Source organism: Sceloporus occidentalis, unplaced genomic scaffold, assembly GCF_023333645.1.
Source record: "Sceloporus occidentalis isolate IW3139 unplaced genomic scaffold, rSceOcc1.0.p SCAF_4, whole genome shotgun sequence".
In the NCBI taxonomy this organism is placed as follows: domain Eukaryota; kingdom Metazoa; phylum Chordata; class Lepidosauria; order Squamata; family Phrynosomatidae; genus Sceloporus; species Sceloporus occidentalis.
Window position 1 is genome coordinate 204,275,047 of NW_028316984.1, and position 20,203 is coordinate 204,295,249.

Consider the following 20,203-nt stretch of genomic DNA (forward strand, 5'->3'; position numbering starts at 1 on the left):
CAAAATTTAGTGAGTCCAAAAGCATTTTAAAACTGTTTGAGAATCATTCACATGTGGAGAACGGGATGCAACCAGTTTGACGTAAAAGGTTTTGATAACATGCCATGTTTTCCCTTGATGTTCCAACGGCTTTCAGGCCTCTATGGTCTACTTGCATGAACAGATTATGGTGCAAAACGTAAAGCGGGAGCAAAGGCTGAGTATCTCAGGTTGTCAGCCCAGCCGGGTCTTTCCTATATCCATGTCTGGAGCTGATCTTTTCAGCGAGGAACAATGCAGAGGCGGTAAGGCCGGGGAACACTGATAAAATTGTTCACCAGGGGAGAGATGTCAATCTCCTTGGGGTCCGTGAGAGGCTTCAGCTTGAAGTTCTGGAGGATGGTGGTGAAGAACAAGAAGAGCTCCATGCGGGCCAGGCCTTCTCCTGCGCAGATCCGCTTCCCTGCAAGGAGACCCAAGAAGGGAGGGAAGAGAAGAGGAGGGTGTCATGGAAGAATATATAAATACTTGGAGGTTTATCTTGCGAGAAAGGATGCTTGAACATGGAAAGAGAGCAGCTGTGAGCATCCTGCTTGCTGGGCCTTCTGCTGTGCCGAAACCTGTTCGGATTTCAAGTATCCTCCAAAAGAGCAGATTGAAGCCAAAGAATGCTCCATACACAATACTAAAAGATTCAGTGAATCTGATGCATTTGTTCGGAAACGCATTTAACATGAATGTCTTTTTCCATCCCTGCTTCAGAGACTAGGAAAAGGAGTAATAGAAGCAAACTGCAGGAAAAGAGAATCCACCAAAATGGTGATGGGTCTGGAAACGATGAAGCCCTATGAGGAAAGACTTAGGGAGCTGGGGATGTTTAGCCTGGAGAAGAGAAGGTTAAGAGGTGATATGAGAGCCCTGTTTAAATACTTGAAGGGATGTCATATTGAGGAGGGAGCAAGCTTGTTTTCTGCTGCTCCAGAGACTAGGACACAATGGAGCAATGGATGCAAGCTCCAGCAAAAGGGATTCTGCCTCATTGTTAGGAAGGACGTCCTGACAATCAGAGTTTTTTACAGTGGAAGACGTTGCTGCGGCTCAGTTGGAATGGCGGATCTCCTAAAACCTGAGCAAGGATGGCACACACCCCTCTCCCATTAGTCCCTCTCCTCCAGAATGAATCTATTCTGATCTGTCATTCTCACTTATTGGACACGCTTCAGAATCGATTCTTCTCAAAAGAACCTCTTTCAAAAGACTGTCTGGAAAAAACGGGGTTTTTTGCCTTTGCCTCACTTTATCACGACAGGATTCGATCACATTGCGACAGGAACTGGTTTCAAATGGGAACGAGGGTTGGCAATTGCTATATTTCATAGTGAGAACGGTGCCCTTAATCTGTTCAAGGACCCATTTGATTGGGTAAAGGTAAAGGTTTTCCCTTGACATGAATGTCTGGTCATAACTGACTGTAAGGGGCAGTGACAATGTCCATTACTAAGCCAAAGAGCCAGTGTTGTCTGAGGACTTCTCCAATGGCCATGTGCCCAGCATGACTGCACCACATGCTTTAAACTTCCCACTGAAGTTGTACCTATTTACAGTATCTGCTTGCACTCTGACATGTTGGCAGAAGCTGGGGCTAGGGACATCATGCAGCCCTTGGGCCTCAAACTGCCAACCCTCCCATCTTCCGATCGTCAGAACAGGCGTCTTAACAAGTAAGCCACTGAATCCCATCTGAGACTCAAAACAGCCAACTGATAACACGACTCTCAGGGATGCTGCCTAAGGAGGGAGGGAGGGACCCTTTTACCTGCTGAGAACGGCATGAAGTAGTCACTCTTCCTGAAGGTCCCATCTTCATGCAAGAAATGCTGTGGGTCAAACTCTGTGGGGTTGGGGAATTCTCTGCTGTCATGCATCACTGAAGTTAAATGAGGATGTATTGTGGTGCCCTGTAGGGAGTAAACAAAACCCCAATGAGACACTTTTTCATCATGAGAAGAGTGAGACCAGACGTCACAGAAAGAGCACACCCATCCCGATCCCTCTAAGCCAGTGCTTCTCAACCTTCCTAATGCCACAACCTTTCAATACAGTTCTTCATGTTGTGGTGACCCCCACAACAGAGGAGCGGTGTCTCGATTCCTAAGACCATTGGAAATATGTGTTTTCTGATGGTCTTAGGCGACCCCTGTGAAAGGCTCATTCAACCTCTAAAGGGGTCGTGACCCATAGGCTGGGAAGTGCTGCTCTAAGCCATTAAGAGAATTGCCATGGCCCTAAGCCTTATTAGTACAGGAATCAGTGCAGATTCCTCAAGCGAACGCAGGGAACTATACCTTGGGAATGACATATCCTCTGAATGGCGTGTCCTTGACCACCGCATGAGGGACACTCAATGGGACGAGAGAGATGAACCTCTGGATCTCGTGGATGACCGCATCTGTGTAAGGCATCTGTCCCCGGTCGGCCATGCAAGGTCTTCGGGAGCGGCCAACCACCCGGTCAATCTCCTCCTGAACTCTCCCTGTTGTAAGATTGGTCATAGAATCATAGAATCATAGGATCATAGAGTTATAAGAGACCACAAGGGCCATCCAGTCCAACCTAAGGTACAAACATCCATGCTGATGGTTTCCAGCAGATCCATTTGTTTTACCTTCTATTTCTGGGTATTTCTGGAGAATCAGGAGGCCATATCTGAGGGTGGTGCTGGTGGTTTCTGTTCCTGCCACAAACAAGTCAGATGTGGAGGAAACCAGGTTCTCAATGGTAAACACGGATGCATCGTTCTGCTTTTCCTGGGGAAACACGCAGCAGGGTCAGTGGTGTCAACTCAATTGCACTTAATAAAATATAATACAAGAAGGCCATAGTAATGATCAAGGATGAGAATCAGTTAGAATCCGTATACAGCCAGTCATGTCCTGGGGAAAATGATAGCCCCATTCAAATATTTGAAGGGTATCATACCGAAGATGGAATCACCTTCTTTGTTTACTTCTACTCCAGAGGATAGGACCCAAAGCAATGCGTTCAAGCTAAGGAAAAGAGATGCCACCAAAACACTAGGAGGAATGTCTGGACATTAAGAGCTTTTGAAGCTGCTGCCTCTGAAGCCGGCAGAGTCTCCTTCTTTGGAGGTCTTTAAGCCGAGGCAGGATGGCCATCTGTCAATGGGGATGCTTTGGTGGTGAGTTTCTGCATGGCAGAATGGGGTTGGACTGGATGACGCTTGTGAATGTAGACTCATAGAATCCTAGAGTTGGAAGAGAGCGCAAGGGCCATCCAGTCCAACCCAATTCTGCCATGCAGGAACTCTCAATCAAAGCATCCTTGACAAGTGGTCTCTTCCAACTCCATGATCCTATGATCCTATGAACATTCTTGTGAACCACTTGCACACATCTCTCTTCTTTATAGAAGCTCTCTTTTCCATAGGTATCACACCACATCTTTCTTTGCTTTGTTTCAAAACAACCTGGTTGGGTTTCTGTGAGGTTTGGATGGAAGGTGGCATGGCATTGGGGCTTTCACTGAGGTTTCAAGGGGTAAGGCTCAGCCCCTTGGGGACCCCCTTTAAAACAGTGGCAAAACATGAAGAAGATTCACTGCCCCACAGTTGTGGATACCATCACTTTCCATGGTGTCTGTCAGCTGAGAAAGTTCTGGCACAGGGACCTTTCCCCAACTCAGTGGCTCAGTGCCTTTGTCTTACCTGATCCATTTTAATATAGAAGCAGTCAACAAAGTCTCGGGGCGAAGTGGGGTCCAGGGTTGCCTTGTGCGCCTTGGCTTCCTCTGAAATAAACTCTCTGCCTCTCCTGGAGTTTGACTTGAGTCTATGATGAGGCCCAGGGATGAACTCCATAAGGGAAGGGAACATATTGGCCAGCTAGAAGGAAAAATAGAAGAGATGTTACAAGTTATGTGCAATAAATATGAATTGTTAGGCTTTGATGTATAAGGCAGGTAGCTGCCTTTTGCCAGAGTCTCCATGGTTTGTAAGAAGGCATGCTCAGAGGAGTAGCGCAAGAGAGCATGTTCCTTGTCCGTCTCAGAAAAATCAAATCTCCTTGTAAAGTACAAACTGGAATTTCCTGCCCTCCTGTACTTAAGTGCCTTTGTCTCATGTATGCAACTCCATTGTTCTCAAATGCCCAGACAGTCTAAGAGTTATTATCAGTTACTATCAATCTAAGAGTTATTGTTTTGAACATAAGAGGAAATGTTCTCATTGATGTATTCAGTAAAGCAATAAGTGCTTAACTGTTTGGTTTACCAGCACTGAAAGGAGATCCTGCCAAACTGGCTCAAACTGGCATGCCCCCCCCCCCCCCCCCAATAGTGAAGTACTGGTCAGTTTCAAGGGATGTTGGCTAATCCTATCTGGATTTGAAAGAAGGTAAGCATCTATACTTAATTGGCTTCGCAACTCCATTGTTCTCAAATCCCAGAGAATCTAAGAGTTATTATCAGTGTCCAGAGAGTAGGCTCACACCTTCCAATTTGAACATAAGATGCAAGATTTTTGTGAGTTGTTTGGGCTATGCGGCCATGTTCTAGCAGAGTTTTTTCCCTGGTGTTTCGCCAGCATCTGTGGCTGGATATTCGGAGAATTCTGGCATGAAAGAGAGTGATAATAATAGAATCGTAGAGTTGGAAGAGACTGCAAGGGCCACCCAGTCCAGCCCCATTCTGCCATGCAGGAAATCCAAATCAAAGCATCCCCAGCAGATGGCAATCTAGCCTCGGCTTAAAGACCTCCAAGGAAGGAGACGCCATTACACTCCGAGGAAGGAGTGTGTTCCTCTGTCAAACAGCCCTGACTCTCAGGAAGTTCCTCCTAATGTTGAGATGGGATCTCTTTTCCTGGAGCTTGGATCCATTATTCCTGGTCCTGTTCTCTGGAGCAGCAGAAAATAAGCTTGTTCCCTCCTCAATATGGCATCCCTTCAAGTATTTAAACAGGGCTATCATATCACCTCTTAACCTTCTCTTCAGGCTAAACATCCCCAGCTCCGTAACTCCTTCCTCATAGGGCTTCATGGTTTCCAGACCCTTCACCATTTTAGTTTCCCTCCTTTGGAAACACTCCAGTTTCTTAATGTCCTTTTTGAATTGTTTTGCCCAAAACTGGACACAATATTCCAGGTGGGGCCTGACCAGAGCAAAATAGAGTGGTGACCCTTGGTTGGGAGGAGTGATTTCCATGTTAATCTAGATATTATTGTGTTGTTGAATGCAAGGCCTTCCAGGTGGATCTATTGTTTGCTGGGAAACTCCTCTGACTCTCAGTGGTTTTTCATTTGCATTTTGCTGGGTCTTGATTTTGCTGTTTTTCAGGAGTGGTAGCCAAACTTTGGCCACTTTAAGGGTTTCTCCTGTTGAAGTTGGCCAGGTTTTAGTGGGTTTCAGTGGCTTCCCTGGGCATCCTGACATGGAAGTGGTTGGCATGGTCCAGGACTTCAGTGTTTTCAAACAGCGTTTTATGCCCAGGATGGTTTATAATGTATTCTACTAATGCTCATTTTTCTGGTTGGCCCAGTCTGCAGTGTCTCTCCTGTTCCTTGATTGCTATTTCAGCACTGCATTTGCTGTTCCCTCTTCCATGCTAGCATTCTCTGAAGATGCCAGCCACAGATGATGGTGAAACATCAGGAACAAACTCTTCTAGAACATGGCCACAGCGCTCCAAAAAACCCACAAAAAACTATGGATGGTGGCCATGAAAGCCTTCGACTTCACATAAGATGCAAGCCTTGCAAGCTCATGGTCTTGTTCTGGAATCCTGCATAGAAGAACTTTGAAGCCATTCTTTCCTCACCAAAGGAGTCCTCTTCATTCCAGGTAAGAAACTCCAACTTAAGCAAAGGTTAAATATAGGCAAGGGGGCAAAGCAACTCACAGAGACACACAGTGGCTGACACAGACACACCCAGACACACACTCACAAACACTTAGGAAGGGAGAATATCCAAAGGTCCTCCTTGGTTTTGAACCCTTCAAATGGCCACCTTCTCCATTGTGTTGCTGCTGCTGCTGCTCTGATCTCCAGCCAACCAACTTACCTAGACTCATCTTCACATCAGAGGGCATGAAAATCCATCTCTGTGTTTAGGTCTGTAGTCCCTCAAGCTCAGCTACACTCTGCTAGACCCCTTAGATTGGTCAGAAGTAGGGTTTTAGCACCCATGCCATTTCCCCTCTCTTACACTTTGACAAATGCCTTCCATTGAATATTGAATGTTCTGCTTCTGCTGCTATCTCTTTCTGTCTTTGAAATACATATTTGTTTATGTTTGTCCTCAAGCTGTTATTACAGTTATAGTACCATAGTATCCTAGAGTTGGAAGAGACCCCAAGAAGGGCCATCCAGTCCAACCCCATTCTGCCATGCAGGAACTCTCAATCAAAGCATTCCCAACAGATGGTCATCCAGACTCTGTTTAAAGACCTCCAAGGAAGGAGACTCCACCAAAATCTCCAAGAGAGTGTCTTCCGCTGTTGAACAGCTTTTGCTGTCAGGACAGGAAGGTTCTCCTAATGTTTAGCAGGAATCTCTTTTCCTGCAGCTTGTATCCATTGCTCCATATTCTAGTCTCTAGAGCAGCAGAAAAAAGCTTGCTCCATCCTCAATATGACATCCCTTCAAATACTTAAAGAAGCCTCTCATATCCCCTCTTAACCTTCACTTCTCCAGGCTAAACATCCCCAGCTCCCTCAGTCTCTTCTCTTAGGGCTTCATGGTTTCCAGACTCTTCACCATCTTGGTTGTCCCCCTCTGGATACGCTCCAGCTTTTCTACATCCATTTTGAATTGTTCTTTTGTTGACAGCTATTTGGTTAATTATCAATTTTAAAAAAACTTAGCCTGTAAGGTCTGTATAGAGTTAGAAGTTTTTCACCTGAAACCAAACTAAAAAAGAAAGAAAGAAAGAAAGAAAGAAAGAAAGAAAGAAAGAAAGAAACCCATTGCACAGCTATTAACAGAGATGCACAAGTCACCCAAGAACATCAGGTCGAGCTTTTTGTTAATAAATAATCCATCCATTCATCACTTTCAGATGTGTCTTCCGGTTTATCCTGATCCAAATACAACCCAAAATACAGATCTAGTTGGTGAAAAAGGTTACAGAATGACTGGAGAATGCCTGGAGAAGAGAAGGTTAAGAGGTGATATGATAGCCCTGTTTAAATACTTGAAAGGATATCATACTGAGGAGGGAGCAAGCTTGTTTTCTGCTGCCCCAGAGTCTATGACACAATGGAGCAATGGATGCAAGCTCCAAGAAAAGAGATTCCAGCTCGACATTCGGAGGAACTTCCTGACAGTAAAAGATATTTGACAGTGGAAGATGCTCCACTGAAGAGTGGTGGTCCTTGGAGGTCTTTAAGCATAGGCTGGATGGCCATCTGTCAGGGATGCTTTGATTGAGAGTTCCTGCATGGCAGAAATGGGTTGGACTGGACCAGGGCCCTTGCAGTCTCTTCCAACTCTAGGATTCTAGGGCCCGTTACAAACGGGCATAAAGTACGGACTGGGTATGTATTAGGATTGGAAAGGGGCATCACTTCTGGACGCCCCTAACCCTAATACGGACTGAGTCTGTACAAAATGGTGGCGCCCATTCCACACGGTGGCTGCCATGTTTACGTAGCGGACGCACTGCGTCCACATGTCACACGGCTCATATGACATTGCGAGTGCGCCATTGGCACCTCGCGGCGTCATATCCGTGCCACAAAGGGAAGCGCCATTTTGGCGCTTCTTATTTGCAGTGCGGAGGAGCCTTGCAGTTTGGACGCTGGGGCTCCTCCGCACTGCAAATGAAGGCGGCGGCAGACCACCCCTTCTGGGTGGTCTGTAACACGCCTAGGATTCCCTTCAAATGATTCTAGGCTACTTTGACTCTGCATCCCATTAACAACTGTGTGCTCTGAAGGAGTAAAGAGGCCATTCCAAAATTTGAGAAGAGAAGCAGTGGGGAAGAAGGTCTGTAGATACTGAGACTCATCCAGTATCCAGTTGGTGAGTTTACTTTTAAACATAATTTAAAACAACAATGATCAATGAGGGAAAACAGACTCAGCCTGAATCCAGAGAAAACGGAAGTACTAGTGATAGGTTCCCCTGGTCCCGGGAAGGAGGTTTGTCCACCTGTCCTGAACGGGGTCACGCTCCCCGTGAAGGACACAGTTCGCAGCTTGGGGGTGCTTCTTGACTCGTCGCTTCACCTGACTTCTCAGGTGGATGCGACAGTTAAGGGCACCTGCTACCAGCTTCGGCTGATATGCCAGCTGCGACCCTACCTGGACCGGGGGAGCCTTGAAACAGTGGTACATGCACTGGTAACCTCTCAGCTTGATTTCTGTAATGCACTCTACATGGGGCAACCCTTGTACCAAACCTGGAAGCTTCAGTTGGTTCAGAATATGGCAGCCAGGCTGGTCACTGGTTCCTCCAGGGTCAGCCACATAACACCTATCTTGAAAGATCTGCATTGGCTGCCTATTCGCTTCCGGGCGCAATACAAGGTGTTGGTCGCGACCTATAAAGCCCTAAATGGCTTGGGCCCAGAGTACTTGGAGGACCGCCTCTCCCCATATAATCCGCCCCGCACTCTTAGGTCAGGAGGGAGACAACTTCTGAGAGTTCCTGTGACGAGGTTTGTAATAACTGCGCAGAGGGCTTTTTCGGTCGCTGCCCCGCAGTCCTGGAACTCTCTCCCTTTCGAGCTCCACTCAGCCCTCTCCCTTGAGTCCTTTAAGAAGAATTTGAAGACCCATTTGTTTCGGCAAGCTTTCCCTACCATGTCTTGAATTGTTATCTGCTCCTGTTATGCTGTTGATCGTGTTTTAGCTAGTGGGTTCTATTGATGTTTTTATTGGTTTTAAGTTAGGAATGAATGATGGCTTTTATGATGTTGTATGGTGTTATTTTGGGGGGTTCCTATGTTATATAATGTATTGTTATTGTTTCTGTTATTATTGTTAACCGCCGTGATCATTGGAACGGCGGTATATAAATAAACCTTCATTCATTCATTCATTCATTCATTCATTCATTCATCAGCCAAGTGGATAGCAAGAAACTATGAATAAAGTGGAATAGGTACAGAATCACATTTGGGGATGAGGAGCCATAGCATGGACTGTAGCCTGGATGCTGGTGAATGCTGCTAACATTAGGAACCCCTGTTCCTCAGGGATTCATCATGTCTCCATCTCCCGTGTTTCTCCAACTTGCATCCTAAACCTCTCATGCCCATCCCCAAACCATGTAGACATATGGATGCACTGCATAGTCTAGGAAACAAAAACAAACATTATGTACAAGAGGATATTTTAGGACCTACCTGTCCCCAAGGAGAGCTACCAATTTGAACGCTCTCATTTGTTAAGCCCAGGAAAGCTAGAAACCTTTCGTCGTCGTAATCGAAGTGCTTTCCGAATACGATGGAACAGATGACGTTGCCGGTGGCACAGTTGAGCAGGAATGTGGGGTCAAAGGGCTGCTCTGGAAGTACGAAAACAACGCATGTTACCTCGGCATAGATGTTAAACACAATCTATTCCAGCCTAGGTTGGCTAATCCTGAGTCTGTCTTTGGCCTCATTCCCACTATCAAAAGAGTCAGATCGCTGAGCGAATTAAATGGCCCTCGTTCCCATTTGAAACCGGTTCCTGTCGCGATGTGATCGAATCTGTCATGATGAAGTGAGGCAAAGGCTAAAGAACCGGTTTTTCCAGAGACAAACTTAAAAGAGGTTCTTTTGAAAAAACGCGGTTCCAAAGAGTGTCCAGCAAATGGGAGCCACAGACGGGGATTACAGCATTCTGGGAGGAGAGGGACGCATGGCAGAGGGGGCTTTACCATCCCTCCCCATTTTTGGGGATATATTATTCCTCCATGCCCCCCCCCCCACCCAGTGCTGTCTTGCCAGGTTGCTGCCTCCCTCCCCAGGTTCCCTGGATGCAGGTGCCCTCCCTGGTCCCTCCTCCTGCTTCTGCCTCCTTCTTCCTCCTCCTTCTCCTTTTCCTCAGTCAGGCCCCCAGCCCCCACCTTTTCCTCCCCCCGCCAGAGCCTTCATCCCCCTCTTGCTTCTGACCCTTCCTCCTTCTACCTCTGCTCCTCCTCCTGCCTCCTTCTTCCTCTTCCTCCCCTGGCGCCGCTCTGACCCTCTGACCCTTCTGCGTCTGCAACCCTCTTGAGCATCACACTCTCTCAGCCTCCAGTTTCCTGGCTGGGCAGCTGCTCACATTATGGATGATTGACAGGGGATGATGCTGAAGCAGCGTTGCCAATGGGGATGACAATCGGGGAAAATTAAGTTGATTGACTGGGGGACAGAAAAGATCTCCTTTGAAAGTGGGGACTGGGTTTTTAAAGAATCGCTTTCAAACCCAGGGCAGAGGAGAATCAGGGAGGAAGTCATCCTCTCAGTGCAAATGAGGCCTTTGCAGATTGTGTTTGCCTTGTTTAATGCCAGATGTGGTGGTTAGGATAAAGCAGACTCACAAGCTGATATGCCTCCAAAGACAGCAAAAGTTCATAGAATCATAGAATCATAGAGCTGGAAGGGCCATCCAGTCCAATCCCCTTCTGCCATGCAGGAAATCCAATCAAAGCATCCCCAATAGATGGTCATCTAGCCTCTGCTTAAAGACCGCCAAGGAAGGAGACTCCACTACACTCCGAATAAGGAGTTTGTTCCACTGTCGAACAGCCCTTACTCTCAGGAAGGTCCTCCTAATGTTGAGCTGGAATCTCACTTCCTGGAGCTTGCATCCCTTGTTCTGGATCCTGTTCTCCGGAGCAGCAGAAAACAAGCTTGCTCCCTCCTCAATATGACATCCCTTCAAGTATTTAAACAGGGCTATCATCATATCATAGAATCATAGAATCATAGAATCGTAGAGTTGGAAGAGACCACTAGGGCCCTGATCCAGTCCAACCCCATTCTGCCATGCAGGAAATCCAAATCAAAGCATCCCTGACAGATGGCCATCCAGCCTCTGTTTAAAGACCTCCAAGGAAGGAGACTCTATCACCTTCCGAGGAAGTGCATTCCACTGTCGAACAGCCCTTACTCTCAGGAAGTTCTTCCTAATGTTCAGGTGGAATCTCTTTTCCTGTAGCTTGCGTCCATTGTTCCATTGGGTTCTGTTCTCTGGAGCAGCAGAAAACAAGCTTGCTCCCTCCTCAATATGACATCCTTTCAAATATTTAAACAGGGCTATCATATCACCTCTTAACCTTCTTTTCTCCAGGCTAAACATCCCCAGCTCCCTGAGTCGTTCCTCATAGGGTATGGCTCCAGTTTCTCAATGTCCTTTTTGAATTGTGGCGCCCAGAACTGGACACAATATTCCAGGTGGGGACTGACCAGAGCAGAATACAGTGGCACTATTACTTCTCTTGATCTAGACACTATACTTCTATTGATGCAGCCTAAAATAGCATTGGCCTTTTTAGCTGCAGCATCACACTGTTGTCTCATGTCCAACTTGTGGTCAACTTGTACTCCTAGATCCCTTTCACATGTAGTCTTGTTCAGCCAGGTGTTGCCCATCCTATATCTGTGCATTTCATTTTTCCGCCCTAAGTGCAGTATCTTACATTGATTTATTCCTTTACAGACACCAGCAAAACACAATAATAGAATCTGAGAGTTGAAAGGGGTCATTGAGTCCAACCTGACACTTACTGCAGGATCTCCAGCTGAGGCATTCCTAGCAGAAAGCTGCCCAGCCACTTTTTGGAGATGTTCAGGGAAGGAGACCACATCATCTTTCTAGGCAACTGGTTCTATGGCTGGATAGCTCTCATGGTGAACATGGATGAAGCAGACACATGAATCTTATAGTATATCTAACCCTCAAGCCTGCCAGGTAAGGTCACACAATAGATCCAATAGATTCCAGGACTTTGGACCAGGACTCTGAGAATGAGGTAGGATCGTGGTCCACATGAAGGTCCCAAGACTGAGATGCATCCAAAAGTTTGAGTCTGGGGCCTTATGCAAGAATGAGCAAAAGAAAGAGGGAAAGGGAAGAATCTCATGTAAGGTTGCTAGAACAAGCCTAAAGGGGCGGTGATGCTTGGGCCAAAGCTATGTACCTTTGGTGTCCTGCAGCTTCTCCAGGAGATACTGGGCTTCCTCTTGGATCCTCTCCTCGATGCTTTTCTTCCCCATCCCAAAGTTGCGGAGGGTGGTCAGGGCGAAGCGCCGGAGCTGCTTCCAGATCTCTCCGTTGCTGAAGATGATCCCTGGGATGAGAAAAAAAGAGATAGAAATGAAGAAGCAGGCCTGGCTGATCCAGTGAAGAGCTGGAGAAGAGGAGAGGGAAGTTGAAAGAACATGGTTGCCCTACTTCCAACTCCTATGGAAACTGTGCTGAAGGCTTGCTCCATCCTGACTCAGTAAATGTGTGGGGCACTTTGTTCACATAAATTCACCAGTTTGTCCAGACCATTTATGAGGACTTGCAACTCATTCTGTTTCTCCAGCTTGTCAACATCCTTCTTGAATTGTGGTTCTCAGAACTGGATTCTCAACATCACTTTCTTTCAAATACTTCAACAGAGCTATCAGATCATCTCTTAACCATCTCTTCTCCAGGCTACACATCCCCAGCTCCCTAAATTGTTCCTCATAGGGCATGGTTTCCAGGCACTTCACCATTTTAGTTGCCTTCCTTTGGACACATGGCTCCAGTTTCTCCATATCCTCTTTGAATAATTTAGCCAATGTGTTTCTAGGCTGCATCAATAGAAGTGTAGTGTCTAGATCAAGGGAAGTGATAGTGCCACTCTATTCTGTTCTGGTCAGGCCTCACTTGGAATAATTCTGGGCCTAGTTCTGGGCAAAACAATTCAAAAAGCATGTTGAAAAAGGAGGGCCACCAAAACAGTGAAGGGCTTGGAAAAATGAGGAGGGCTTGGAAAAATGAGGAGGGAGCCAGCTTGTTTTCTGCTGCTCCAGAGACTAGAACTCAGAGCAATGGATGCAAGCTCCAGGAAAAGAAATTCCACCTCAACATTAGGAGGACCTTCCTGAGAGTAAGGGCTGTTCGACAGTGGAACACACTTCTTCCTCCGAGGGTGATGGAGTCTCCTTCCTTGGAGGTCTTTAAACAGAGGCTGGATGGCCATCTGTCAATGGGGATACTTTGATGGAGAGTTCCTGCATGGCAGAAGAGGGTTGGACTGGATGGCCCTTCTTGGGGTCTCTTCCAACCCTAGGATTCTATGCTTCTATGGTAAACCCTGGATAAATGCAAAGAAATCACAATTGTAATGTTTTCACATTCTTAATATAGATACTAGTAGTAGATGCCCATGAGTGTCATTCTGTTCTAGCCAATGTAGTCCCAACTCTTTTATCTCTGCCATTGTCCTCTCCATCATCCACAACCCCACTTTGTCCAGAAGGTGTGACCTCTCCTGCCTCTTACCGTTCCCTTGTCTGATCTTGTCACCAAAGGGCCGTTTCCCCCGGGCGACAAACTCCTCGGCCCGGTCGATCAGGGCTTCCTTGATGGCTTCATAGCCATGCAGGACCACAACACGCTCCGCTCCGAAATGCAGTGTGAACACGGGGCCATACTTCTCACTGAGCTGGAGGGAGACAGAGAAAGAGGCAGATCTTGCAGTGCCCATAGGCAGAAGGTTTCCAAACACAAACAAGGAAATGCATTACTCACAAGTGTTACCTGAGTGTTTAATTTGAGTTTTAATATGGGGAGGGGGTTGGGAAGGGATCATTTAGTATTTTATTGTAATGCATTTTTACTTTTGTAACCCGCCCGGATTCCTAGTGATTGTACGGCCTATAAATAAATTATTATTTATTTATTTATTTATTATTATTATTATTATTATTTATTACCGAGGTTGAGTTTTTACAAAAAACACCCCTAAAATCCCCAATATAAAGTGCATTAATGGAGGTAATTGGATGCCCCCATCCTAGCATTGCTTGCATATAGAAAGCCTTTAAGAGAGCCTTAACGTTCATAGGGAGCGTTTCCACTTGCGATTTAAAACGATTTTAAATACAGCGATTTGTTTTAAAACGACTCAAAATACAGCGAGTGTTATCCCGCTTGTCAAATCGCTTTATTTCTATCATTTCCATTTACGCAACGTTTTATTTTGTTTCGCTGTAATTGACACAGTATCGTTCCCATTCATTGATGAATCGATGTATATTTAAACCGATCACATTCACTTGTTTCGGCTATGAATGTCATGTCAATCAAAGCGACGTCATCATGACGTCACAATACTTCGGAGTAACTTGCATCGATGTCGCCTGTACCTGCGTTCCCACTACCTGACCGTTTTTAATTAGTATTAAATTTCGCGTTTTTTTTAAAAGAGCCAATGAGGAGGTGCTTAAGCTCTTAAGAGTCCTGTAATTTCAGGTCTCTCTTAGTTTTGTTATTAGCGCTGATCGCATCTAGAAGCATGGACCCTCGCCAGCAGGTTGTGCCAATGTATGTGTTAATATGCATGCTTATTCAAAACTGGATGCAGCGTAGAAGACAACTTCTTGGGATGCTTGATGGCGGTGCGCATAACGCTGAAATCCATGCTTAGGGGCAAGGGAGGGAAAGATGGCGGTGGCGACAACGGATGAGGACAAAGAAAGAGCGACTCCCCTGAGCCAGCCCATCGCGCTCTGCTCCTCCCATCCTGTGGAACCCAAATCAGACACCCTTTCGTTCCCATTTAAATACAGCGATTCGTATATCGGCACAAGGGATAACCCGGGGTAAAACCTACTATTTTTTGTGCCAGTTTATAGGCTTCTGATCTGGTTTAAATGTTTGGATTTGAATCAAATTCGAATTGCAATAGAGGGTAAATCTAGAACTGTTCTAGAGTTAATTCCGGATTGAGTGAGAACGATACACCCTGGATTCACTTTGTAAACCGGTGTATAAGCAAGTGGGAATGCCCCCATAGTGTGAAGGCATTCTTTCTCATGACCCTATACAGAAAGGCATGATGGGAAACCGTCCTCCATAAGTGCAAAGCATGCAGAGAAGCCACAGATAGGAGTTGCCAGCAGGAAGGGTCCTCTCACACCTTTGGGCAGATTTATGATCCTAAGCGGCTCTGCAGAACACAGCTATTCCATTACTTTGAAGTAGGAAAGCATCCTCCACTGAAGGCAGGCCAAAAATGTATATAAAGTCCTTCCATTTCTTTGTTCTTTGTTCTTCCTTGGAATTCAGAGGGACTCTTTGTCGCCTGAGTTTCGATGCAGTTCCTACCCTCCCCTTTTTCCTTCCCTTTTCCCATCTCTCGTGTTGCTGCATCTATGTTAACTCCAAGGAGACCATTCAGGCAAGTATCTCTGTTAGTGATGCCCAGGGTTCTCTGTCCACTTTTCCTCCCTTTTTCTTGTGTGAGTGTATGTATGTTTGTATGTGTGTGTCCCTTCCCCATAATAAACTAGCTTTGAATTAAAAGAGTCTGCCTCTGTGCTGTTTCTTGGAATATCTGCTTGCTCCATAAACACCTTGAGATTTGGTCCGACAAAGGTACTTGTAAGAAGCCCATTCTTTGAGTAAATTGAGCTAATCAAAATCCCCTTATTGAGCAAATATTCTTACACAAGGTGGGAAAGACAGTGGAGGACGCAGATCTACCCGTGGAAATACACAGAAATACAACCCACACAAATCTGGTAGAAATTGCTATTAAAATAAACAGGGCAGCAATTTCCAGAATGCTCCCTGTGTCTGACACTTGTGCATGTTTGCCTGCAATTGGACTTTTTTTAATCTGATGCTGAAGATTAGTTGCAAAAGATGAGTTGCACATGTGGTGCCATCACGGATCGAGTTGTGGGTGCAGGCAATGCATATTGAGTTGCTGATTGGATTGTACACCTGCATTACTTTGCAATTCAGAGCAAGGGTTGGGTAATGCAATCGGTGTGTAACTCCACACATGCAGCTACACACAATGCAACTCCCGAGAGGACCTCAGGCAACTGATCTCACCCTCAAGGGGCAATTCTGTGACCTGGTGATATCTATGTCCAGCAGTGGCTTATTGGCAACTGCAAAACTGGCCCCTGCTTGCCCGCTCCCCCATCTTTTCCATGTAGCTTTTGGAAGAGCCCACATGCTCCTGGGACCACATCCCATAAGCAAGCCAAAGGATGCAATGTGGAAATACTTATGTCTTCTCACCCTACTCCCCACAGTCCCTCCCCCTCCTCTGTTGTCTGCCTAGAGCTGAAGCTCCTTGAGGAAGGGGTCTCTTTCCCACTTTGCAGCTTCCTGGAACTTTCATAGAATCATAGAAGCACAGAATTATAGAGTTGGAAGAGTCCTCAAGGGCCATCCAATCCAACCCATTCCGCCATGCAGGAACTCTTAATCAAAGCACACCCCCCCCCCCCCCAATAGATGGCTATCCAGCCTCTGCTTAAAGACCTCCAAAGAAAGAGACTCCAATATAGTCTCCAAGGGAGTGTGTTCCACTGTCGAACAGCCCTTACTCTCAGGAAGTTCCTCCTAATGTTGAGCTGGAATCTCTTTTCCTGGAACATGCATCCATTCCTCCGGGTCCTAGTCCCTTTTGAATTATGGGGCCAAGAACTGGACACAGGGATATTCCAGGTGAGGCCTGACCAAAACAGAAGAGAGTGCCACTATGACTTCCCTTGATCGGGACTGAACATGAATTCCTTCTGGTCAGGAGAGTGAAGCACACACAGGCTAGGAGTTCAGCACTGGGCAGATGTCATAGCTGAAATAATTGGAACAGCACAGTCTTTAAGATATGAGAAGCCTAGTATATCTGTCCTGAGAGTCCAATGCTGATGAATGTTTCTGGGGAGTGTTGATGTCGACTCTGTCAGTGTTAAACACTATCACGAATTGGACACTCAGATGACCAAAAATCTGAGAAAGTGACCCCAGGCAGAATCCAGATTAGCTGACATGCAGCAATGGCCCTCTGTCCCCAGAGACAGGGCTGGGGAAATAGCCTCAGTCTGTCCACTTACCTTTTGCAGAGCCTGAGGGAAATGGTGGGCCTTCAGCTGCAGAGCATTCCCAATGATGGGCAAAGGAAAAGGTCCCGGGGGCAGCTTCCCTTTCCTCCAAATCCCGCTCTTCCAAATGGAGGAAAGAACGAGGCAGGAGAGACAGATGATCAGGAAAATGGTGGCCATCCCCAGAGGCTCCATCCCAGCAGCCACCATTAAGAAGCAAGAAGGGCCCCTGATTCAAGGATTGGGGAAGGAGAGCTGGACTTTATGCACCGCAAATCCCAGGGGTGGGTAAAGGTTAACCAATGGCCCTTTGGAACCGAATCAGTTAGGTTAGCCATCCAGTAGGCCAGAGTGCGTCCGTTCTCCTCTGGAAATCCACCTTTCTGAACCTGATGTTCTCTTGTTTTATTACTGATTAATGGTTTTAGGCTATGATTTGCAAGTGCTGTGAAAAGAAACGAAAATAAGGGTTGTCTTTGTTTTTGTTGTCTTTTGTTTTGGCTGTTTAGTTGTCATAGGATTTCATAGGATGTTGCCAGAAGAGCTGCTGAGTTCAGTCAGGTTCAATGGTTTGCAAAGTAGAAATGGGGCAGAAGTCTTCTGGTTGATATACACAGATGCTGCTTGGGGTCTAACTGCCCCATGGATTTGTGGCTGTTCCTGATAACTGGCCAGAGCGAGGGATGCGCAAGCGCAAGGGATGTGACTAAGCAGAATGTGCAAAATGTTTTTCTCTACCGGGGTTGAGTTGGAGCAACCTTCCTGATGCAAAACCTAGAAGGAGGGGTGCATAGGCAAATGGTTGAATTTGCTGATGACAAATCGTTTTGGGTGATGAGAACAACAACAACAACATCAACCAAGATTGCAAAGAATTCTCAATCAATTCCTATAACCTGAGATAATGGGATTTAACATGGCAAATGAAAGTGTAGTGAAAACAAGTGCAACACGATGCAAAATCCTGTCTTAACTTCCTCACAGATATAAGCCAGGAGCAAGGGACCAAGGGATCTGGTGGGGTCACAGCTAATGTCTTTGGGAAAATGTCAACCCAATGTGTGGCTGCTGTTAATAAAAGACCCAACAAATTGCAAGTTGAGTATAGTTCGGAAAGTAATCAGAAACATTGCTGCCAATATAGTACTGCCTCTACACAAATTCATGGTTTGATCCTGCCTGGATTGTTGTGTATGCAGTTCTGGGCTTTAAAAAAGAGATGTTCAGATGGAAAAAGCAGCAAATAAATAAATAAACAAACTGTTGGGGGTGCTTTGACTGAGAGTTCCTGCATGGCAGAATGGGGTTGGACTGGATCAGGGCCCTTGGGGTCTCTTCCAGCTCTACGATTCTATGATTCTATAAAAATGACAAAAGGACTGGATCAATGGATCCCAAACTTTGGTCCTCTGGGTGTTTTGGACCTCAGTTCCCAGAAGGCCCAGCCAGTTGGGCACAAATCAGGAATTCTGGGAGCTGAAGTCCAAAACATCCAAAGAACCAAAGTTTTGGGGAACACTGGACTGGATGACCCCATGAGCGGCTACTGGTCAGGATGGCTACATGCTACTTCTACTCTCAGAAGGAGTCTGCCTCTGTGTAACAGTTGTTGCAGAGCCGTTGTAACTAATGGTGATCATGTACACTCTCTTCTAAATGCCCTATAAATGGCTCATCCGTGTAGCAATACTTAAAGGAACATGAGTTTGCTCCCATTCAAACTAAATCTCCCAGCATAGAAAACCTAAGACCAGGCTGAATAAGATAATAGCATCCCATTATAGAATCATAGAATCACAGAGTTGGAAGAGACCGCAAGGGCCATCCAGTCCAACCCCATTCTGCCATGCAGGAAATCCAAATCAAATTATGAACTGCAATGCCATGAATGAAGTGAACTTTGAGCTGCAATAATAATAATAATGCCATGTAACAAGATATCACACTAAGTTCAAAGTTTAAAATTCAACCAAAGAGCAAACATAATAACAATTGCCTATACTGTATATAATAATAAAGATTTATTTATAGCCTGCCCAATCACGAAGAATCCGGGTGGATTGCAACAATAAAATACATCGATTACAATAGAGTTAAAAATCAAACCCTAGACCTACCGCCCCCCCCCCATTCCCAGTCCTAAAACAGAATTAAACAGTAATAATATTAAAAACATTACAAGCATTACAAGCATTTAATAAAGGCAGAAAGATAGGCGGTGAAGAATAGACAGATGAGGGGACAATATCTCTATATCTGGGGAGGGTAACTAAGTTGGAAAGGCTGCTGGAAGAGATCCGTCTTGAGTGCTTTCTTAAAAGCTGTCAGAGTGGGAATGTGATCATCCAACATTGAAAGCACTACAGCACACTGGCGCCTGCATCTTGTTTAAGGGGGAAGGTCTTGGAAGTCTTAATATGGCTCCAGTTTTCCCACCCCACTTGCTCATAGGCACCGCTTGTATACAAGCAGCAAGCCTTCTGATGCCTCCTTCCTATTGTAGCAACTCCTTTATTTGGGAAATGAACAGTGCCAATTCTTTGGTGTGTGCCTGAAATCCAGGTCTCAAACATCATTAGTTTCTTTGACTCTGACATCTCTCTGCAAGTTTAAATGAGTTCAATGAGTGTAAATGCAATGAGCCTTTTCTAAACTGGAAGTTAAGATTTTTAGGAACAGTCTAAGAACAGTCTACAAAAGCTATCTCTCCTAGTCCATTTCATTTTGCCATCACAAAGTTCACAGGCTTTGAGCAGAACAGGATGTGAATGATCTTGCCTTCGTGAAGCCCATGGTTTTGAGCAGAAAGCCAAGCATTACCTCCAGAAGTAAGGCAATGAACAGACTGACCCAGATGACAGAGGAAATCAGCCACCGGGTGACAAAGTACAATGTTGACCATCTGAAAAAGAGCAAAGAGGGGGAGGAAGAGGATGGAGAAGAAATCAAGGAGTGCCCATTATGGCACATGAACATGTTCTGAACATGCATTAAATGAGTGGGTTAAACATGTGGGTACTTGTGCTGTCAATGTAACCTGAGAACTGACACACAGACTAATAGGAATAGGAATAGCAATTACATTTCTATACTGCTTATCAGTGAACTAAGCAGTTTACAAAGTGTAAGCTAATTGCGCCCAACAAGCTGGGTACTAATTTTAGTGACCTATGGAAGGCTGAGTGGACCTTGAA

The 20,203-nt window shown here is 45.8% G+C and overlaps 1 protein-coding gene across 4 annotated transcripts; it reads right to left on the reverse strand.

The window, feature by feature from the left end:
• Positions 1-260: 260 nt before the first annotated feature.
• Positions 261-17,204, reverse strand: LOC149315345 (cytochrome P450 2C19-like). 4 transcript variants are annotated; one of them, XM_089523652.1, is made up of 10 exons: positions 17,052-17,204; positions 14,522-14,554; positions 13,447-13,609; positions 12,110-12,259; positions 9,345-9,505; positions 3,704-3,880; positions 2,645-2,786; positions 2,325-2,512; positions 1,796-1,937; positions 261-442 (listed from the first exon to the last, which is right to left on the reverse strand). In XM_089523652.1, the coding sequence occupies exons 1-10, from the start codon at positions 17,202-17,204 to the stop codon at positions 261-263; spliced, it is 1,491 nt and encodes a 496-aa protein (XP_089379778.1). The 4 variants fall into 4 exon arrangements, with proteins under 4 accessions (XP_089379778.1, XP_089379777.1, XP_089379776.1 ...); XM_089523651.1 differs by lacking the exon at positions 14,522-14,554 and having other exon boundaries at positions 17,022-17,204; XM_089523650.1 differs by lacking the exon at positions 14,522-14,554 and having other exon boundaries at positions 12,110-12,266; positions 13,442-13,609; positions 17,022-17,204.
• Between the last annotated feature and the right edge of the window lie 2,999 nt (positions 17,205-20,203).

What these genes read in the sequence shown, in the direction of transcription:
- LOC149315345 (XM_089523650.1), bottom strand. Translation starts at nt 17,204, where the DNA reads ATGGAGCCTCTGGGGATGGCCACCATTTTCCTGATCATCTGTCTCTCC. An exon ending in GAAGCTGCAGGACACCAAAG is followed by an intron (nt 9,506 to 12,109) that starts GTACATAGCTTT and finishes TCGTACTTCCAG; the next exon opens with AGCAGCCCTTTGACCCCACA. An exon ending in TCTATATTAAAATGGATCAG is followed by an intron (nt 2,787 to 3,703) that starts GTAAGACAAAGG and finishes GTGTTTCCCCAG; the next exon opens with GAAAAGCAGAACGATGCATC.